The 22,504-nt window shown below is 43.0% G+C and overlaps 1 protein-coding gene across 1 annotated transcript in view; it reads right to left on the bottom strand.

Annotated features, from left to right (window-relative positions):
• Window positions 1-1,599: 1,599 nt before the first annotated feature.
• The window catches only part of si:ch211-212o1.2 (uncharacterized protein LOC492735 homolog), a 28,371-nt gene continuing 7,466 nt past the window's right edge, over window positions 1,600-22,504 (bottom strand). Inside the window, exons 2-6 of the mRNA XM_052061554.1 lie at window positions 20,697-20,816; window positions 18,464-18,555; window positions 13,186-13,330; window positions 9,424-9,636; window positions 1,600-3,770 (exon numbers count right to left, since the gene is read on the bottom strand). Coding sequence (XP_051917514.1) covers window positions 3,649-3,770; window positions 9,424-9,636; window positions 13,186-13,330; window positions 18,464-18,555; window positions 20,697-20,816 — 692 coding nt within the window. The 3' untranslated portion in view covers window positions 1,600-3,648. The remainder of the gene's footprint in view (window positions 3,771-9,423; window positions 9,637-13,185; window positions 13,331-18,463; window positions 18,556-20,696; window positions 20,817-22,504) is intronic.

Below are 22,504 nucleotides of genomic sequence, written 5' to 3' on the forward strand. Positions count from 1 at the left end.
GAAAAAAAAGAACCACGTATAGTAAGGCGCTTTTAGCCGGAAAAAAAATGACCATGTACAGTATATATAGTAAGCCATTTTTGTACGAAAAAAACGACCATGTATAGAAAGGCGTTTTGAGCCGAAAAAAATGACCATGTGTAGTAAGGCGTTTTGAGCCGAAAAAAGGACCATGTATAGTCAGCCGTTTTTATATGAAAAAAACGACCACGTATGGTAAGGCGTTTTTAGCCAAAAAAAACAACCCTTCATAGTAATGTGTTTTTAGACGAAAAAAAAGACCATATATAGTAAGGCGTTTTTAGTCGAAAAAAAACCAACAATGTATAGCAGGGGTCCCCAAACTTTTTCCTGTGAGGGCCTTACTACACATGGCTAACTATTCACTCCGTCGTATTTTTCGGCTAAAAATGCCTTACTTTACACGGTCGTTTTTTTCGGTTAAAAACGCCTTAGTATATGTGGTCTTTTTTGGGGGTTGAAAAACACCCTACTATACATGGTCATTTGTTTTGTCTAAAAACGCCTTACTACACATGGTCGTTTTTTTTTTCAGCTAAAAACGGCTTTCTGTACATGGTTGTTTTTTGCGGCTAAAACGCCTCTAAAAACGACTGGTGTCAAACTCGTTTCACATGGTGCGCCACATACAACCACATACAACACATAGATGTCAAGTGGGCCGGAGAATCAAAATAATACCATACTTTGCTATAAACAACCAAAATAACACGTCTTTCCTTTGTTTTGGTATAAAGAAGCACAAGAACATGTGGAAAATGTTGAAATTTAATGAACGTATCTTTTACAAAACATTTCATGAAGCACCTTAGATTTCCTTAGACAAATGTGCAATTTACTTTTATCATTGCAACTGATCCCACTGGTTGTACAAACTTTAACAAGTAATTGGTATTGAAAAATATAGTAATGCACTTTATGATTAAACAAGATTTATAAAGAAAGGAAGTTTTAAACCATTTACACGTGCATATAAAATCTAAACGTAATCCCTGCCTACACCTTACAAACTAAGGAGAGTGCTATTGATAGCGTCTGCTGTCATGGGTAAGTCTGCACTGAGCGTTTACAGAACATTCACAGTGAACGTCACAGATGTTCAATCTAAAACGTGTCATCTCCCCTTTCTCTTCGGCATCATCCACAAGGGAGGCGACACCAGCTGTACTCCAACAGGAGGCTCCATTTTTTGGGTGAGAGGCCACTTAAATGAAACAGCCCAGTTCTGGGATCCACACACCCGGTGCATTAAAATGACCTTGTGATTTTCTTGTACAACGTCCGCAGGAGAACCATGATTCATATTCAACAGCTTTTAATTATTTTGTAAGCTTTTTTTTTTTCCTTCCAGCCCCAATGTTGGGAAACGAACCTGGCGCTAGAGGGCGCAAGAGACATACAACTGCAGCATGTGGTGAAGAAACATTGGCATGAAGATGAACTCTGAAAAGAAAAAAAAAGTCCTCTCGCCTTCACCCCTATGTCTTATGTCTATGCGTTAGACCGAAGATCCTTTATTGAACCAAGTTTTAATATTTGCATTGCTTCCCAGAGACAACAGAGCACTTGAACATCTGGAATAGTTTAGTTCTTTATTCAAATGAAAGAGCAGATAAAAACATTAAGGCAGAAAAGCAGTGAGCGTTAAACTGCAAAATGTAAAATCAAGAGTTTAACTATACACTGCTTGATTCGGTAATAAGAAAATATAAAATTATGAAGCAGGAGAAAGCAGCCAAACACAATATGAGAAACAGCACATGTACGCTTGTGCATGTGTGACAGAAGGTGGATACGTTTGTGCGAAGTGAGGAAGAGTGCTCATTGCGGAAGAATAAAGTGCAGTTATCTTTGACCCTTTGAATGCGGAGAGACACTAAACCTGTTGAAAATGTCAAGCAATGAGTTGCTTTATTTGGGCCTGGAGCAGCTGACTGTGATGCACGTGTTTGGGATTTCATCAGAAAAGACGGACTTCATGTAAGGCAACAGCATCAGACCTCAAAAGGTGCTGTGCCACGCAATTAAAAGAATGTGTGCATCCATTTAAGTTTAATGCTTTCCTGAGACACAATTGCAGGGGTCCCGTGTGTATTTTGAATTTTAACCAAATGTGGATGGAGGGGATCCTGCAACTGCGAATGCAGGGGCACATGTCTATTGACAAATAGAACCAAGACTATTTGGGACAAAACATATACAGACATGTGCATCTCAACAAATTAGAAGGTTGTGGAAAAACAGATTCATTTTGTTTCAAGAGTTCAGTCAAAATAAGTGAAACAGAAAAAAATTGATGCAATTTATTCCACTAAGTGAAGTATTTCATGATTGTTTATACACACACACACACACACACACAATTTCTAGTTTAAGGCTAATCCTGCCCCACCAAAATTCACCATCCCCAGATATTTGATGACATGAGAAAAAATATATATTTTTCTGAATGTGAAAATTGAGTACCGGTAGACATTTTCTGATGAATATATGCCCGATTAGTTAAATCCACTTTCAGTTTTTGAATGAACGACTGAGACAAATGAACTTTATACATAAATAATAATATTCCCATTTTAGGGGATGCACCTGTATGTAGATGCTTTCTGAGTGATAAAATCATTTACAGTGGGAATTTGAGTCTCTTCTAATAGCCAGTGAAAGCCATACATGGTCCGACAGTGCCAAGAGGTAATGACGCTATTAAGACTTATTAATGGTAAATCGGTGACAAAATAATCGTATGGTTGTGGGGACGGTGGGGGTGGAGCATATGTATGGCGTACAACAATACCTTTCAAAAATATACAACACGTACATTTTGCACATCTTTTACTGAAAACACATCTTGCAACAATTATTTTTCCTCCTTCACCAAGGTAACGCAACTGATTTAAAATCAATTCATATTTGAATATGGAAGGCAATATGATGCAAATTAATTCGTTTTGAAAATGAAATATTTAAAAAAATCTGCCCTTGTTTTTATTCAATGTTGTGTATGCTTTTTCTGCATTCCCACAAATGGTTGTGATAGCTTAAAACATATGTCCTGACGTATTGCCCTCCCGATGTCTCATTGCTGAGCGTGAAACAAATACGACAGTGCAGTGATGACTATTGACAATGCAAGTTATTAAGCTCCATTCAGTAAAAAGCATTATTATTATTTTCATCAATTCTGTAATACGTGTGTGTGTGTGTGTGTGTGTGTGTGTGCGTGTGTCTCTGTCTGTGTGTGTTAGCATGTGTTCGGCTGCGTGGTTTCGCCCCTGGAGAGCCCAACCTCCAGATGCGCCCGACACCAGGACAGCAGCACATCTGATTGATTAAACTGGCTTCTCAATACACAAGTTGTTTGCCGCTTTAACCAATGTTAGTGTCTGGAACACTTTTTTTCCCCCCTTCACAAAATTTTATTGACTACAATTTTGCATGTACAGAAATTACATTTTTTTTCACTGAAACATGAGTAAAATGTACAGTGTGTGTGTGTGTGTGTGTGTGTGTGTGTGTGTGTGTGTGTGTGTGTGTGTGTGTGTGTGTGTGTGTGCATGCTTCCCTTTTAAAACGTTATCTCCTTGTCTATACTGTGTGTATCCTCCTTCCCATCTGTCCGCGCATTCCTCAGTCAGTCTTCTTGGCCCAGGACAGGTCATCACATCGAGGCTTTTGACCAGTAAGTCGCTCGATCAGATGCTCCATGCGCCTCCAGAAGCCCAGCTGGTCCAGTGGATAGTTACACCAGCCTGGATGAACAGAACAACACACCAAAAGAATGTGATAAGAAGAGTTGTCTTGAATGTCGAAAAAGGAACATTTGTTTTTCTATCTTTGACAGATCTCTTGCTCGTTCGAGTCGTGTTTGAACCGGAGCCAGTCCCAGCAGGTTTTGGCAATCGTGGGCAACGACATAGTATGCATTCGATAAGCACGCAAAGGGCAAGCGCTCCCTCGCAATGGCTTGTCTCTAACCATCCATTTCCCAACCGGCTCTCTTTTACCCTCCAGACAAGCTGAGCTCATCTTTCATTTCACATTGCTTCACCTCTCATGAGTGACCTTAATGTCCATCGAGTGGAATGTCCTCATCAGTCCTCACCTGCACCGCAACCTCCGTTTTCTCTCTCACACCAAAACGCACACGGCTCCTCATTGCAATGTCTACATTTCGGAAGCCCATCATAGTAAATTACAATAGAACAGAAAAGTTTATTTCAGTTGATCAATTCAAAAAGTGAAACTCGTAGCATTGCACACATGGGAAAATTCTCCATATAGTCACTTTATACCACTTATTATTGTCAGTGACACTGTTGAGCTAGACTCTATCTCGCGTTGGCCAATAGGCATGGTACACACTGGACTGAGCATCAGATAAATTTCATAGTTTCTCGCTTTCCCAATTTCTCTCTTTCTCTCGAGATAGATAGAGAGATGGCGATAGAGACAGCTATCACCAATTCCGCGCACAACCTTTATGGACAACATTTCTAGCCACAGTTAAGATGTTGAGGGGGTCTTGCTTGATGACCTCATTATTGCATCTCTTGCTTTTGTTTTCCCATCAGATGATGTGGGGCTCTCAGCTTCATCAAGTCGCGATCTCCAACTCTTACTGGAGTGATTTGCAGCCTAGAGTGAAGCTGTTGGGATGAAAATCAGTTCCTCTAAATCTGAGACTCTGATCCTCAGTTGAAAAAGGGTTAGGATTAGGGAATGCCCATCCAGATCGGGGATAAGATAAGATATCCTTTATTCGTCCCACACTGGGGAAATTTACAGCCTCCAGCAGCAAGAATGTATGTAGAAAGAAGAAAGGAGAAAGAGAAGAAAAAACAACAAACATCTTTCGACTAAATACAATATGAACACAAATGGATAAATTGCAGTACTATTTACAATTTTCCTTCACATCATGTGATTATTATTATTATTATGATTGTTATTTTTTATTCATCAGCCTGACAGCAGTCGCTAGGAACGAGCGTCGGTATCTCTCCTTCTTGCAGCGCGGGTGTAACAGTCTCTGGCTGAAGGAGCTACCAAGTGCTGTCAGGGCGGGCTGGAGGGGGTGGGAGGGACTGGCCATCATAGCTTTTAGCTTAGTTAGCATCCTTCTGTTGCCCACCTCCTCCAGAGTGTCAAGGGAGCAACCCAGGACAGAACTGGCCTTCCTGACCAGTCGCTCCAGTCTCTTTCTGTCCCGGGCTGAGATGCTGCCTGACCAGCAGACAATGCCATAATGGATGGCCGAGGCCACCACCGAGTTATAGAACGTCTTAAGGAGTGTCCCCTGAACCCCAAAAGACCTCAGTTTCCTGAGTAGGAAGAGTCGGCTCCGTCCTTTCCTAATCAGGGTGTCCGTGTTTGTAGACCAGTCCAGTTTGTCGTTCAGAAGAACACCAAGGTACTTGTAGGAGGTCACCCTCTCTATGTCCATACCCTGGATGTTCATCGGTGCTGGTGAGGACTTTTTCCTGCAGAAATCCACAACCAACTCCTTAGTTTTCCTAGGGTTGATCTGGAGGAGATTCTGCTGGCACCAGTCCACAAAGTCCTTTGTCAGTCCCCTGTACTCCCGATCGTCCCCTTCTGTAATGAGGCCAACAATCGCAGAGTCATCGGAGAACTTCTGAAGGTGGCAGTTTGGAGTGTCGTGTCTGAAGTCCGAGGTGTAGAGGATGAACAGGAATGGAGCCAGAACAGTCCCCTGCGGCGCTCCAGTGCTGCAGAGAAGCCGGTCCGACCCACAGCTCTGCAATCTCACGTACTGCGGCCGATTTGTGAGGTAGTCTATGATCCATGCTGTGAGATGGTGGTCCACTCCGGCGTTCTGCAGTTTGCCTCCCAGCAAATTGGGCTGGATGGTGTTGAAGGCACTGGAGAAATCAAAGAACATGATTCTCACAGTGCTCCCAGCCTTCTCCAAGTGTGACAGCACTGAGTGGAGGAGGTAGATAATGGCGTCTTCCACGCCCATGCCAGGCTGATAGGCAAACTGCAGCGGGTCCAGTGACGGGCTCACCAGCTCACCAGGTCGAAGGTGGGCGAGGATGAGTCTCTCCAGCGTCTTCATCAGGTGAGACGTCAGCGCCACCGGTCTGTAGCTGTTCAGCTCCTTAGGGTGGGGGGTCTTGGGCACTGGGACCAGGCACGAAGTTTTCCACAGCTGTGGAGCTTTGCCCAGCTTCAGGCTCAGGTTGAAGATGTGCTGGACAATGTTACACAGCTGGTCAGAGCAGGTCCTGAGGAGCCGGGAACTGATCTTGTCCGGACCTGCTGCCTTCCTCACATTCATCTTTACATTCAAGATCCTGCCCCAACTTCAAGTATCTTGGGGTCTTGTGAGGGGAGGATGGAGAAGGACATCAACAGGTTGATGGTTCGGTGCAGCATTTGCAGTGATGCAGATTTGGTATTGGTCTGTTGTGCTGAAGAGGGAGCTGACCTGAGAGGTGAAGCTCTCAATTTACCAGTCGATCTAAGATCTTACCTTTATCTATGGTCGTCAAGTCAAGTCAACAGTATTTATAGAGCACTTTCAAACAGCCATCGCTGCATACAAAGTGCTGTACATGGAGCGATTTAACATACACAATAAACAGTAAGACGAATCGGTAATAAAGGCGGTAGAAAGCACCAAGCAGTAAAATCAAGAAACTGAAGGAGCAAGTTCATTCATTCATTCATTCATCTTCCATACCGCTTGATCCTCACTAGGGTCGCGGGGGGTGCTGGAGCCCATCCCAGCCGTCTCCGGGCAGTAGGCGGGGGACACCCTGAATCGGTTGCCAGCCAATCGCAGGGCACACATAGACGAACAACCATCCACGCTCACACTCACACCTAGGGACAATTTAGAGTGTTCAATCAGCCTGCCTCGCATGTTTTTGGAATGTGGGAGGAAACCGGAGCACCCGGAGAAAACCCACGCAGGCCCGGGGAGAACATGCAAACTCCACACAGGGAGGCCGGAGCTGGAATCGAACCCGGTACCTCTGCACTGTGAAGCCGACGTGCTAACCACTAGTCTACCGGGCCGCCCTGAAGGAGCAAGTTCCCAGATACAAATGGCCGAAATTAGTTTCCTTTGCAGGGTGTCCGGGCTTGATTTTAGAGAGAGAGTGAGAAGCTCAGAGTCAAACCGCTGCACCTACACATGGAGAGGAGCCAGATGAGGTGGCTCAAGCATCTGGTTCGTGTTCTGAGCATGCCCCACCAGCAGTCTGCCCCAATGACGACCCAGGGAACGCAGAAGAGAATTTCTCTTTTGGCTGGCCTAGGAACACCTTGGGATTCCCTCGGAATATTAGGACCGAGTTACTGGGGAGAGAGAAGTCTGGGCTTCCCTGTTGAATATGTTAACCAGTGACCCAACTCTGGATTAGTGGAAGAAAATAGATGGAAGGATGGATCCTCGCATCTCCCCTGAAATCAGCTGGCATCGGCTTCAGCAGTGTTGAGATCCCCTTAAGCCAGGCATGTCCAGTTCCGGGCCTGCAGGGCCACCGTTCTACCCGTTTTTCATCTCTCTCGGCTGCAACACACCTGATTCAGATGATCATTAGCCAGCTCTGGAGTAGCATTAGAACATTCCTGATTATTTGAATCGGGTGTGTTGCTCTTGGGAGAGCTGGAAAACAGGCAGGACAGTGGCCCTTGAGGACTGACTTTGGACACCGCTGCCTTCAGCAGTATACCAAATGGATGCATGGATGGCAACAATGATATGTATACATTTTCAACGGGTTTGAGACTGGTAGTGGCTGAGAATTGGCACAAACCCAAATCGGACTAAACTAATATCTGACAAACAAAAAGCCCAGTGGGATTTGAAAAAAAATAAACATCAAATCAAAATTGAATATTCGGGGGGAATCGCAATCGACCCGCAACTCCGCCTAAAAATGGCTATGCGTACTCTAGCTCCCCTCGTATGATGCCTACACATTGCCACCGCCCGTGATGTGTTTACATAGGGTGCATGGTATGGCTACGGGGAGGCGCGCGTATGCCACGCGCAAATGTGTGCGTCGTGTCCCTTCAGTAACCCGCCCTCTGCTCGGAAGATCGCATAGCCGCCAGAAGTTGTGTTTGATTTCACTCCATCTCTCCTTCCACACCCGTCTCCGCCTTACAGCAGCACACTCCTCCTTTTCCCCCATCCAAATCCCTGCTTCCTACCCTTCCTCATCCTCCACTCTTCCTCCCTCTGCCCGTGAAGTCCTATTTGTTAGAACAGACAGCAGGTTAGCATTAAATATACATGGGGATTGTCAGCCAGTGGCAAACACAAAGGCAGCTCGGCGTGCCCCAGTGGAATCCGAGCCCGGCCCAGGCTGCTATGCTGAGGGAGACGAAGGTGGTGTTGGTGGGGGTTAGCGGGGTGTGCTGTCACTGTCCCTTGTGGGTGCTGGACTGCCACCAACCCACACAGGCACACGCACAGGTTAGAAATCATGAAGAGGTCACAAAAGCTAGCTCGCGCACAGATGCTCAAGTATGCATATGCAGGCCAGTGCGTGCATCTACAAACACACGCTTTTCCCTGTGACACCCCCCCCTTGGCTCGCTCACTCACATCTGGCGTCCGCTGGGGCGCCAGGGTGACGTACAAGCTCAACCCCCTTCGCGTCTCCTGCCGCTTTGCCTCTCCCTCTCACCCACATGTGCAAAGAATAGCGAATGTGGCTCTAATCCGGGGTTTCTCAAGACTCAAGACACACGCAAACTACATTTTTGGGGAGTTATTTAAACGCCAGCGCCATTTTGTCAGATTGCTTAAGTGAAGACATTCTGTCGCCTTGGGTTTCAATTTATGCCATGTAAAATGGCCGCCCGCCAAACAATCTTCAATTCACGCAAGTTGACCTTGATCTGTTTTCACACTGGGATGGACATTCATTTACCGAATTTGGACAATGCACTTTTTTGAGTCTTGACTTCACTCTGGACAAACAGAGACAAGCACCACAGTGCATGATGGTAGTGACATTTGGCGGTCACAAAAGGTGCGGAATCAACAAGCGTGTGAAGAATACATCGTCACACAGCACAAAAAGGCACACTCAGTTAACGCCTTCTTCGAATAAGTGTCACTTGATTGTTTTAGATTTATGTCACAAAAGTTTGATGCGTGCAAATATTTTATGATTTTACAACTGCGTTAGGTGCAGCGTACATGTACAAATTCAGATTTAACAGGAACAGAAATGTGTCCTAAACCTATGACTTCCTGTTCCAAAAACATCTAAAAAGTATTCTACTGTTCACCGATTACTGACTGTAATTACGGCCGTAATGAGAAACCGTTAGCAAATTCATTTGAATTGAGTAAAGTTTACTTCATCGTAATGCTCCTACGGCGCGATACTGACGAAAGTGAGAGTGCCATCTTACCAGTAGTGATACAGTAGTACGTCTCGTGTGGCGAGACATGGTGGATGCGGTGGTGTTTCCGTGGCAACACCACATGCCAGTCCTGCAACAGCGTGACCCAGCGCGGGAGTCCGAAGTAGGAATGACTCCACTTGTGAATCTGGTTGGTCAACGTGACGAAAATGGCCAGGGCGAAGACGTAGCAGTCCCAAGGATAGGATGCCACCAAGGCCTCTGAAAGGTGACGTGAGAATGAATACGTGAAGACGACAAGATTAGAAGACATTCCATTTTTAATCTATTTATATATATGTATATATATATTTTTTTTTAAAGTGTTGTGATGAGGGCCCACACAAAGACATGGCACTCCCACAGAGAGAGTGCTGCCGAGAGCCACGCGGAGATGAAGGGATCGAGGGAGGGGGCGAGGAACGCGGGAGACGGGACGACGTGTCAACGGGGGAGCGATGAGCAGACAAGTGTAGCACATGTCATGAGCATTCGCGCTGTTCAAGAGGGCATACATTTTAATCATTGACCACCAAAGATGACTGAAGTAAGAACACATAAAACATGTTGCGCTATGTTTCGCTGTTGAATTTTGTGTTTCCAGGAGCCTAATTTCATTCATATTTGGATGTAAGCAGTTTTATCTTTATTTTGATGAAAAGTGATAGAGATTAAATCATTGATAAATCATGTTGACAGTAAATACTGTACTTTTCGGATTATACGTCGCTCCGGATTATAAATCGCACGAGCCAAAAAAATGCATAATTAAGAAGGAAAAACATATATAAGTCGCACTGGAGTATAAGTCGCATTTTTGGGGGAAATTTATTTGATAAAATCCAACACCAAAAACATACATGTCATCTTGAAAGGCAATTTAAAATAAAAATAAAACTAGAGAACAACAGGCTGAATAAGTGTACGATATGCTAACGTTACATGACGCCTACAACAAACTGTGAATGTGCCTGGGTATGTTCACGTAACATATTAAGCGTTATCTAGGCAGCTATAGCACAAAGAACATGCTAACAAATTTACCAAACCATTAGTGTCACTCCAAATCACGAAATTCAATGAAATCTTCATGCTCGGGGTCACTTTTAAACAACTCTGCCAACTCCGGAGGTAGAAGATGCAACGCTTCCTCTCCTACGTCGCTTACGTCAGAGTCATCATCAGTTGTTTTTCTCAGTTAACGCCAACGTGGAAAGTATCAACACAGGCCGAGAGCACCCTCTTGCGGTTTAATGTGAAAATAACATGTGATGTGTACAATGTGTTAACCATTTCACACATAAATCGCTCCAGAGTGTTAGTGGCACCCCCACCCAAACTATGAAAAAAAATGCGATTTATACTCCGGAAAATACGGTAGTAGGTTAACAGTACTGTATTTTCTGCACTAAAATGCGCACCTAAAAGCCTTCCATTTTCTTAATGGCTTACAGCGTGCCTTAAAATCCGATGCGCCTTGTGTATGGTAATTACGGTTATATGTCGACCCCCCCAAAAAAATGGCTCCTTGCTAGAGACATGCTTACAATGCAGAGTTCAAACTTAAGGCGGGTTACGCAGTTGAACACGGAAATAGAGCAGCGGCAAGAGAGTTCAACGTTAACAAGTCAATGTTATAACTTGCTGTTGATTACGTGATCTGTGTCGCTGCTTTATTAAATAAGTTTTACTGACATCTGATCGTTCTGTTTGCATTTCCTTGAGCGTAGCTCTATCTAGTGGATGCATTGTATATTGCGTCTTCTAAAGCAGTGCGTCCAATATATGAAAAAAATTGCAGAATAGACCATTCCTTGAAGGTGCGCCTCATAAACCAGTGCACCTTTTAGTGCAGAAAATGCGGTAGTATTCATACAGCTTTCAAAATAGTGGAGAATATCAAGGATTGTTGATACATTTGTATAAACTGAAAAAAAGCCAAGAGGAGCATTTGGATTTTTTGTTTCTCTGACGTTGTGGATGACGAAGGAATGATTAGCGTGACAAGCTAAAGCATTATTCATAACAAATCTACAGTGCTGCTGGAGTCGTATCACATTGTTGACATAGCTGATGCACCACTCCACTGAAACACAGCCTGTCACTGTGGGTTAAAGGCGGACTACTCCAGTTCAGGTTGATTGTGAACGGGGTACGAACCGGAAAATCCCACATCAGAAGCTATGAAAAGCACTGCGCAACCAAGTGGCCTCTTGTTTTATATGCGATAGTCTTTTCTATCCAAATGTTGCTCCCGAGGGCCTGTTTTTGTTTCGTCACGTCGGACACTCGTCGTCTGTCTGACTCTAAGCAGTCTTTGTCTTGAGCTGCCTTCCACATCCACTTCTTGACCCTCAGCTCAAGTGCAAACATGTCAGCTGGAAATGTCACCTCACCTTCTCACCTGCCCTCCGTCTTTGTCTGGTGACCACTTGCCACCATGAGCAGTTTGACACGATTCGCTCAGATGTCACCTCACCGCAACAAGACCGTCCTACCCACCCGCTCACCCTTGTCTGTGCCCGAACCCTCTGAACGCTGACCCCTTCGAGAGCAGACGGAGATGTCACCATCCTTCTTGACCCACTGAGTAGACGTGACCTACGAGCGGGCCTCTGTTTTTCGACCTATAATCTTCTCCCCGCCCACTCTCCATTGTTTGCTGGACCCCTTAAGGATGGATGACCTTTGCAGCTTTTACTTTGGGTTGTCTTAAAGCACAAGTTCGGATCATTGTACTTCTAGTTCCGGTCTCCTCACAGTAGACAGAATAAATAGTCAATGAATGTATCGTGTGAACCAATTGACCAGTTAACAGGTGCCACAAGTTGGTGATTCCAAGCAAAACAACTACATTCCGTGATTCACAGGGAAGCGAACTCTTACAGCTTTTTTCAGTTTATACATAAATAAATGCTCCTTATTTTTTTGGGAACGGCCAAAATTCCTCCTGGCTTCACTCTTCAAATAAATAAAAAAAAAAAAAAAAAAAAAAAAAACAATATTTTTCACATTTTTGCTTCGGAACTGGACACTGAAACCAAAGTAAATGGTCAATGAAATTTAAATATTTTTAAACACACTTAGAATTCTGAATACTATATATGATATATCTATGTAGTAAAGAAAGACACACAGTGTGACCATTTTAATCTGTAGAAAAGTTTGGAATGAGCACTTGTGTTAGCATTAACGCGAGAATAAACAACGTGAATGGCACCACTCTGCAACTGTGCGCCAGAAGTGGGTAAGACTTTAGTCATCGTTTTGGTCATTTTTGGGATGAGCACAGCTGAATTTATACTTGATGGTTGGACGGCATCATTAGATCACGTAGCATTCATGAGGTCAGTGCACATAATTACCAGTACAACTTCCCCGTCTTCCCAACTTTCCAAAGTTTTTATACTCACATAATCCCAGTCTACTTCCACCATCTAATGAGACCCAATACAAGAGCCGAAACAAAAGAGAAACAACCCCCCCCCACAAAAAAAATCACAAAGACAATAACACTCAGTTTTAATTAACTTGCAGGGAGGCATTCACTTAATATTTATTAGGGTAGATGTGTGCAGTGGTATGGAACACCATCCTGTTTCATGAAGTCTCTCAACTAACAAAATAAGAATAGAAATGCCTCAATGTGTGATTCAGAGTATTCGCACCCCAGCACATTAACTTTTCTTAATTGATTGCTATGGCATTTGTTAACATTTCGCATCTTTTCGCTGCTGTGTGGATTTCTGACTCTGTGTACGTGTATATTACCTGGTGTGCAAGTGAAGAACTTGTAGGCCATGTGTGCCAGGGGTAAGATGGGGATCATACAGTTGTCTCCATTGGTTTCGATGAAATCGTGGCGGGTGATGGCGGTGGGGTCAATGTGGTGCTCCCTGAACGGCCGAATGAATGCCTGCAGAGACAGAAAACAAGGTTATACTTCTCTAAAAATGTAAAAAACGAAAGTGTTTCCTTAATTTTTTTTTAAAGGCAAGATATGGAGCTGTTTTTCAACCTTTTACCACAATTTCCAAGGGAATAATAACTTGCGTCCTAATGAGAATTTAGTGGCTGTGTGTACCGAAATCAATTGTACCAAAAAATAAATTGATCTGGCGCAGGCTTTTTTTTTAATATGCACTCTAATTGGGAGAACTTATATATATACAGTATGTATATACTGTATATATACATATTACAAATATTCATAGGAGCTCATATTGAGAAAAGGAAAGTACCATTTGAACTACAGCGCAGTGGCGCACACAAATGCACACTAACACAAAAAGGTGGCGCGCAGCAGCCAGAGCAACCCCAAAGCTCACATCCAGCATCTTAATAAACCACAGAACAGCAGTCAACTTGCACAAATGCACTCACACACACAAATGACCCTTGGACAAGTCATACACATACTAAAGTGTACACTTCCCAACACACACACACGCACACGCCGCAGAGGCATACACCTCAACGTGAGTGCATAAGGGACGGCAAATAAAAGAATCTGCATCTCAGACGCACACAGGGGACAAAAAGCAGCTCAAACACTCACACTGAGCGTAAAAATAATTTATTTACAAGTGTGAAGAAAGCCAAATGGGAAGGTGTGTTTTTTTATGACACACACACGGCCGTGGAGACGTCAGCGGGAAAACTCATTATTGTTGCACGTTCGCACAATGGCGCCCGCCTATTTGCCAACTTTGTTGCTCGTCACCACCGGTATCTTGACAATTAGATGCTCTCTTTCCTCCGGCGGCCTCCGTCTCCTCTCCCATCACCCCCCCTCTTCCTGCCTGCCGCAGCCCCTCAGCCACATGAAAGGCCGGCTAAGCGGCGGAGGTCGTGCCGAGAGGGGCGGCATCCTCGCTCCCGGTTAACGGCGGGCCACGGGTCACTGCGTGTCCTCTAATCCCACGCCGTTTAAAGGTTCGCCTCGCACGACAGCCGCTAATCACCAGCTCACATCGCCTATCGCCCCGGCAACCAGCGCCATCCCACTGGTTGCACGGACACGCCCTGCCGCCCTCTTACACCCCCTTCTCTCTCTCGACCTTCCTACTGCAATTTCATCGCACTTTTTGTGTTTTTGTTTCTTTGTCCAAATCGTTCCACTTTTTTTTCTTTTGTGTTCCTCTCACTCTTTTTACGTAAAAGCCACAAAGCTCTAGCAGATTACAATCAGTCATCTCAGGAAGCATATCGCCGCCACACCTGGAGAACAATATACTGCATACATAAATGCAATTCAACATTGCATACTAGTAAGTATAATGTGGTGTATGTCACTTTTTGACGTGATAAATTCGACTTCGGCCTTCGACAAAACAAAACGAAGGAATTCCTTCAGGCGGCGCCCAATGCGTGTGTGTCTTCGTTTTCAATCTGACATCTTTTTATACACTTGGCCTTTTTTTAACAATACAGCATTATCAAAGAACACCGTCGTTACGTCGCTAGTTAATTAGATACACAAGACGCAAAAGGACTCCTGCATTGAAACATGAAACTTATCTCGTTTCTATGTGAGAAGGCATACATTACATGAGGTGTGAAGAACTGATTCAAACGTATGTACAATATATTATGAAAGCAGCAGCTATTTTGTGATGACAGCACAGGTGTTACTAATGAGAGCCATCGATGATTCATCTAATTAGCCACACCTGTGTTTTCTTACGCCCTCATTACAACAAATGCCTTTCTTGGAGGAAGGCGTAGAGACACGCAGCCAATCAGGCATGGTTTGTTTGATTAGGCCACACCCACTCGCATTTTTGTCAGCCAACTGTAGCGAGTTTTGCTTTATTTATTTATTTATTTATTTTTATTTATTGCATCAATCAAAATTGTCACCATGGACTTGGGCTACACTCCAGAAGAAAATACATGACCAAATTTGTGATGAAAAAAAAAATAAATATCAATAAAATCGACAAATATCATAGAGGATGAAAACTCCAAAGACAATGTAGTCACTAACCGATGTAAACACAATAGTGAAGTCAAAACGATTTTATATTTGTATGGATAAAATTAGGCCGTAAATATCAAACAATTTAATTAAAAAAAATAAAGTTACAGGGGTAAATGAGTGTGTCTGCTTGTGCCGCGTGATGACGGATACTCGCAAATGAGGACCATCTCTATACAGTTATTTGTACATAAATACACTGGAAGAATGCTGAGAAGATGATGTTCTAAACACAGAATAATGTGTTTGAAGGGCTCAGCAGGGTCTGCAAGCGAACGCTATTAGCCTCAGGTGTTGTGTGGCCTGCTTGCCTTTCATATTCTAAACCGCTTAAAACAGGTAAACAGGACATCTTTATCCTCCTACTCCTAACAACACAGGGATGCAAAAACAACTACGGAGCAAGTCTTTTTTTATCATTTGGGGTTTTTCCTCTTTTTTTGTATACATGCAAATGTGGGTTTGCTGCAGGGTCTTTGGGCCCAGCGCCATTCCCAAAGCCCACAAAAGGCCTCATCAAAAATGAGCTTCGCACTCACATTGCCTTGAGCGAGGAAATCCGATTAAACAATTAATGTTGTGATAATAAGCGGTGTTACACCATTTCATGTTTTTGTTGTACTAATATAGGCTTGCCCAACGTTTCTGGAGCCAAGATGTACTTTTCGAGCAGCCAACCTCCCGCGATGGACCACTTCAGTCGTGTCAGAATACAATACACCCGCTCAACATCACGTCACTCGCTCTGCTTCTCTGCCACACTCACACGTGTGCACACATGCCTCAGGTCTGTGGACCAGACTTTGTTAGAAGTACCAAGAACTAAACTGAGGCTCAGAGGGGATCGAGACTTTTCTGTTGCTGGTCCCTCTCTCTGGAATGACCTCCCACTGAACATTCGGCAAGCCTCCTCGCTGCCCATCTTCAAAGCCCTCCTCAAAACTCACTTGTATTCTTTGGCATTCGACTCAGCATGACTTAGATTTGTTCTTGATTGTACTGTTTGGTGCTTTCTACCACCTTTTATTACCGATTTGTTTTACTGTTTATTGTGCATGTTAAATTGCTCTGTGTACAGCACTTTGTATGCAGCGATGGCTGTTTGAAAGTGCTCTATAAATACTGTTGACTTGACTTGACTTGACACATGCGCATACACACACTCCTGCGTGTGCATAGGCGCACAAGCCCTGATGAATCGTAGCCAAATTAACCTGATACAAAACATCGTAGATCTCTGAGTTTGAAAAAAAGGACACAAATTGTACCAATGAGGCTAAAATCGATGCCTCTATTTCAATCTGACATGACCACATATAGTCCCTTTAAATACTGTGAGTTGCCTCGGGAGGGCGGTTTGTCATAAATGGGTCATGACGGGCAAGCAGTGACAGCAATAGAAAAGCAGAGTGAATCATTTCGTGGAAAACATAATGATGAGCAACACTGCGGAATGGAGGAAAGCACTTGCAGGAGGCTGTTGGACCTTTAAATTGTTCAGATTCCACCAAATGAATACCTTCCAGGGGTCAACTTTCACCGTCATCAATTTAAATTCTGCACACAAATAATTTTCGTAAAATGTTTATATTGTTGGGTGAAGTGCAAACATAACTTCTTGTTTGAATAGACACAATGTTGTCATGTTTTAAAGTTTCATCTTGTTACATGCTTGATTGACCATGAAGTGCTTGTGTTCAGAACATCTTGCACAAAGGTTGCAGAGGTCGGGTGACAGTGGGAAGTGCACACTTGTTTGGCTTCAAGGGGAACTGCACCTCCTGCCGGCAGTGAAAATCGATCTGTTCCTGCGTCGAGCCTTTGTTCACGCTCCGAGTGAAAATCTCTGACACTTATACAGGTAACTTTTATAAATACTAAAACCAGAGTTCATGGTATCTGGAGTTATTGTTTTGCATACCTATTTTATACTGCAATTTGTTCTTGTTTAAAAAAAAAACATCACGGATGATTGTCCCCATTATTGTTAATTGTTACGTTTTATTTGTAATTCTTGTGGGTGCTCTTGTGCATTGACAAGGACGGGGGAATCAGGGGAGTGTCATTTTAAGCAGATTCTCGAATCTTCTTAGATTTTGTGAGATCTTAAACTGTCAAATTTCAACTCTCCATTAAAACATGCTCCCTTTTTTCCAAACCGTAACTTCCTCTGAAATTTGAAGAGTATTTGTTCAATCCACATCACAAGCATAGTAAACAGTTTCACACAGAAATAAAAACCTCCTTTGTAGTTCAACACAACAATGAATCAATCAAATTGGTTGATTTCAGTTGAGATGAATTCCCCCGCCAATTCCACAACCTAAAAATGTATGCAACGATTAAAATAAAATAAAGCTGATTTCATAACAACAATGTCAAGTATGCACATCTTACGAAATGACTACTGTTGCCCAGGTGTTTTAGTATACTAATCAAATCCAAACATATACAACATTAATCATACAAAAATTATAGGTTTGGCGGAAATGATCGCTCCTTGTATAAATAGGATGTTTCAGGTTTCTGAACACACACACACACACACACACACACACACACGACAAGCGCATAATTGTCGATGAATATTTGAATATTTCATAACACAAGGAACTCTCATCCCATTAATCACAACAAATCTGCAAGCTGCACCTGATCATGTGCATTTTAATTGGCTGTAATGACAATAACCTTTACTCTAATTGGCTATGTCGGCATTCTAATATGAGCATCAAGTGTAAGGTGGCGTGCCCATGATGGAGTGTGGTGGTACGTGTGTGCGTGTGTGTGTGTGTGTAAAAAATCCACCATCTATATGCAGAGGTGCCACACTGACACACACCATGTCACCATGACAGTCTTGATTATCTTGGTATGAAGGTGCTAACAGGCTTTATTGCCAGTATGATAAATTACACTCGGAGGAATGTATTTGCAGCTAAAAAGTGAACAACTTGCAACATTGATTTGTTTTTTTAAAAATGTCATCACAGAGTTGTTAATCTGTGTGTGTGTGTGTGTGTTTGTGTGTGTGTGCGTGCGTGTGTGCGCATGTGTGTGTGAGCTCACCTTGCCTATAAAAGGGAGGTCTACAGATCCCCAAGTATCCGCCGTCCAGTGTACCAGTCCCGATGCAAAGTCTGCTGTCAAGATTCCCAGCACTACAACATAAACATCAAACAAAATGTAATAATAGTCATCACTATATATAACCACAATAATAACAACAATAATTTTTTAAAAAGTAAATGTCACAATACTAGCGCTAAGAATCATTATCAATCAACAAAAGTATCCAAATAATAATGATGATATAATAATAATAATAATTTCTGTAGGCTTTCTAGGCTCTAGCCCTCAAGTGTCAAAGTCAAGGCCCCGGGGCCAGATCTGGCCCGCCACACCATTTTATGTGTTCTGCGAAAGCAAATCAAGCACGTCAAGTTCCATGATGTTTGCTTAAGTCGGAACCAAAATTGCAAAGTGTCATATGTAATATGTTTTTGTATGTCTTGCTTGCCTTCACTTCTTGCCAATTTGTTGCTGTATTGTATATTTAATATGCTCAATAAACAATAAACAAACAAACAATAACAGTCATTATTCTTGACTTCTGATTTGAAACGAGTGATCCATCCATTTGTTGTGCACTGTGTATGTAATATGTGGGGGGGGGGGATTAAACATTTGTATGCTTTCCTGAAATTCATAACGACCCTCCAAGGGAAACCCTAAATACAATGTGGCCCACGACAAAAATGAGTTTAACACCCCTGCTCTAGCCCATGACACTGAAGCTGAGAAACAAAACGGCTAGATTTATAGTGTGCAACATGTCAGGCGTCCCCCTGCCAAGGCTGTCCTTATATTAGATCCTTTTTTTTAAAAATTATATATATATATATATATGTGTGGGGGCGGCCCGGTAAGTCCAGTGGTTAGTACGTGGGCTTCACAGTGCAGAGGTACCGGGTTCGATTCCAGCTCCGGCCTCCCTGTGTGGAGTTTGCATGTTCTCCCCGGGCCTGCGTGGGTTTTCTCCGGGTGCTCCGGTTTCCTCCCACATTCCAAAAATATGCATGGCGGGCTGATTGAACACTCTGTGTGAGTGCGAATGGTTGGTCGTCTCTGTGTGCCCTGCGATTGGTTGGCAACCGATTCAGGGTGTCCCCCGCCTACTGCCCGGAGACAGCTGGGATAGGCTCCAGCACCCCCCGCGACCCTAGTGAGGATCAAGCGGTTAGGAAGATGAATAAATGAATGAATATATATATGTTCACTCACTCTCTTTCTCTCTCGCGCGCTCTCTCTATCTATATCCAGTTCTTTGTGCTGGATATATATAGATAATATACACTTTAGACTCCACTTTATTTTGAATACACTTATTTCAAGCCACAAACTTCCCAAGGTTTTAACTAATATTCTAACAAATGAAAGACATTATTATTGTGTATGTCTTTATTATTATGTATGGTCATTGCTCTATTTCAGGAGTGGCAAAATACTTGCCACATTGTAGTTATGGTTGGCCTCAAGATGACACCATTCATATCCACAATCTATTTTGATTCTGTTGGCTTGGAAATCAAAAGTAGTGGCAAGACTTTGAATTCAGTTTTTAAAAAGGGTTGCGGAAAATATGATTAGAGTAAGAAAAATGTGTAATCCCGGAAGGAACTTTCTCAAAGTAAAAATAACTTTCATAAATATTGTTTAGTAACTTTGAAAAGTTACAAATTGTTTTACAACACACAATATACTAGGACAAAATACATGAAACAAGTTATTTGTCTAAACAGGGCATTCTGATTAATATTGTGTTTGTGGAATATAAATTCAGCACAATACAGATTGTTACCTGAGCAACTGTGATGTCATTTTCAGTCAACAGTAAATGGCAAAAGAGATGGCTGTACAGTATTTTGCTCCTTAACTGATATTCCACGAACACAAGAAAAATCAGAAGAAGGCCATGTTTGGACTAGTGGAGGCACATAGAACATATTATCGTTAACATTTTGGGGTTGACTTCCCCTTTTAAGATCTCCGTTTTGGCTAATGAGCGAAATTTGCTAGCGCATGCTTGCATTACACAGCAAGAACTTGATTGATTTCAATTTACTGTCTGTATGAAAGAAAGATACCCAGGTATATTTGCTTATTAGTTATTATTTTATTTTTCTCTGTGTGTGTGGGCAGGGGGGGGGAGTAATTACTTTCTCATTTCAATTACGCAGAAATATATCCGTCCGTCCTGCCAATAGACAGGCGTTTGGAAATGTATTGAGGTCCAACTCACCAATCCCGAGGATGATATTGTAGATGTGTAGAGTGGAAAAGTGCAGGAGGAGTAAAGTGAAGTTGATAACAAAGAGGACGAGGCACACGATTACACACACCCACTCCTGGACACGTTTACCTGAGGACACACACAACCGACACGATTCAAACTATTGTCTGAGTGAAGACACAATAAAGTTGAGAGTTTCATGAACTGGAGGGTCATATTGTGCGCACGCATGTGTGTGGATGTGTGTTGAGGATTTTAATATGTAATCAGTGAGATGAAGACAGATGTACTCAGGGCTGGGGGGTCATGACCTCTCATATGTGTAACACCAACGCTGACGCAGCACCGAGGCCGCTTGGACAGACACACGCGCACACCCGGGCCGTTTCAGGTGGGACGTCGGCCTCATCAGAGAGGTCAAACAGTATTCATTTCATGACTTATTCGAAACTCAGTAATCAGCACTTTTAGAAGCGAGGGACACACACTTAGTCATCGTAAATTATTTAAAAACACACAGCGCTGATCTCAAGCTCATTTATCATGATTCGAGTAGGTTCTGGTCCCTTCATGATGCTTCCACCATTTCTCTCTTTCTTTGGAACCGTCGGATCATGTGACAGCTCGCAACCAATCATGGTTCACACGTGTACAAACAAACAGAAATCGGTGTTCTGTTTGAAAAGTTCTTTTTTACTTACATCTCCATGCTGCTCTTTGTGAAAGTTTAATGCACTCGGATCCTCCTTTATGACAGCATTAGCAGTCCATAAGATATTAATGGCAGTTTTTGAATAAAGCGCACAGACCTCCTTCGTGGGCGCGCCTATAGACCAGAGCCACTATTAATATGCTCTCATAAAGGATGAAGCAAAGTGGGCACGGGAGATTCAAGAGATGTGATTATGGATATTTCGCGAATTGTCAAACGTGACCCTTCACCTTCTGGAAACGTTCCCAAAGTTGGAGAGAGACCGAAAGAATTGTTCGAATGGAGATTTAAGTTGAGCTCTCCATGGTTTTCACTTCAATCAGAGAAAATGGTGGTGGCTGGATGTAAGGGGGATAATTTAGGCTTGCGCGTTTAGAGTCAATGGCGTTTGTGCTCGCAAGAAGGAATACAGAGTGAATGGAAATATATTTCTGACTGAGCGAATAAATCTGAGTGGCTGCAGCAGCACAGCGAAACAGTAGTCAGCGCATTTTCTGAGGTTTAGGGTTAGAATCGCAACTCGTAGCCTTCCTGCCTTTACATGTTCGCCCAAGCTTATGTGTGTGTTTTGTTATTTGGGTTTTTTTGTAGGCACCAACACTCAAAAACAATATCATTTGCATTTATTGAAGTTAATTTCCAAGGTCATCCGATGTATTTTTTTTATATTGAATAAAATCAAAACATTTTTTCTTTGATTTGATTCAAGTATGTATGAGGTTAAATTTTATAGCACGTTGGTTATTTCCAACTTTTTCTGTAGGGTGCTGTTTTTGACTACTGTCCTCTGTTTGAAGATTATCAGAGGGAGCCCTGGAGCAATATAAACAAAACCAATCCTTGATGATCTTTAAATACGTATCGATACATTTAAGATGATTCAATCCACACAACCTCAGTCTATGTATACTGACTGAGGCCTGCAGAGCAGTGAGCAGCTTCTATGCTTCATTGGAACTCCCCCCACCCCCGCACACACACACACAAACACACACACTCACTTTATGGGATCAATACAACAAAATTCACTGATTAAACAGGCACACACACAATGACACTGCAACTGATGGATCCCCAAATTCGCTCTCGCATCACTTTGGCACGC

This window comes from Hippocampus zosterae, chromosome 3, assembly GCF_025434085.1.
Source record: "Hippocampus zosterae strain Florida chromosome 3, ASM2543408v3, whole genome shotgun sequence".
In the NCBI taxonomy this organism is placed as follows: domain Eukaryota; kingdom Metazoa; phylum Chordata; class Actinopteri; order Syngnathiformes; family Syngnathidae; genus Hippocampus; species Hippocampus zosterae.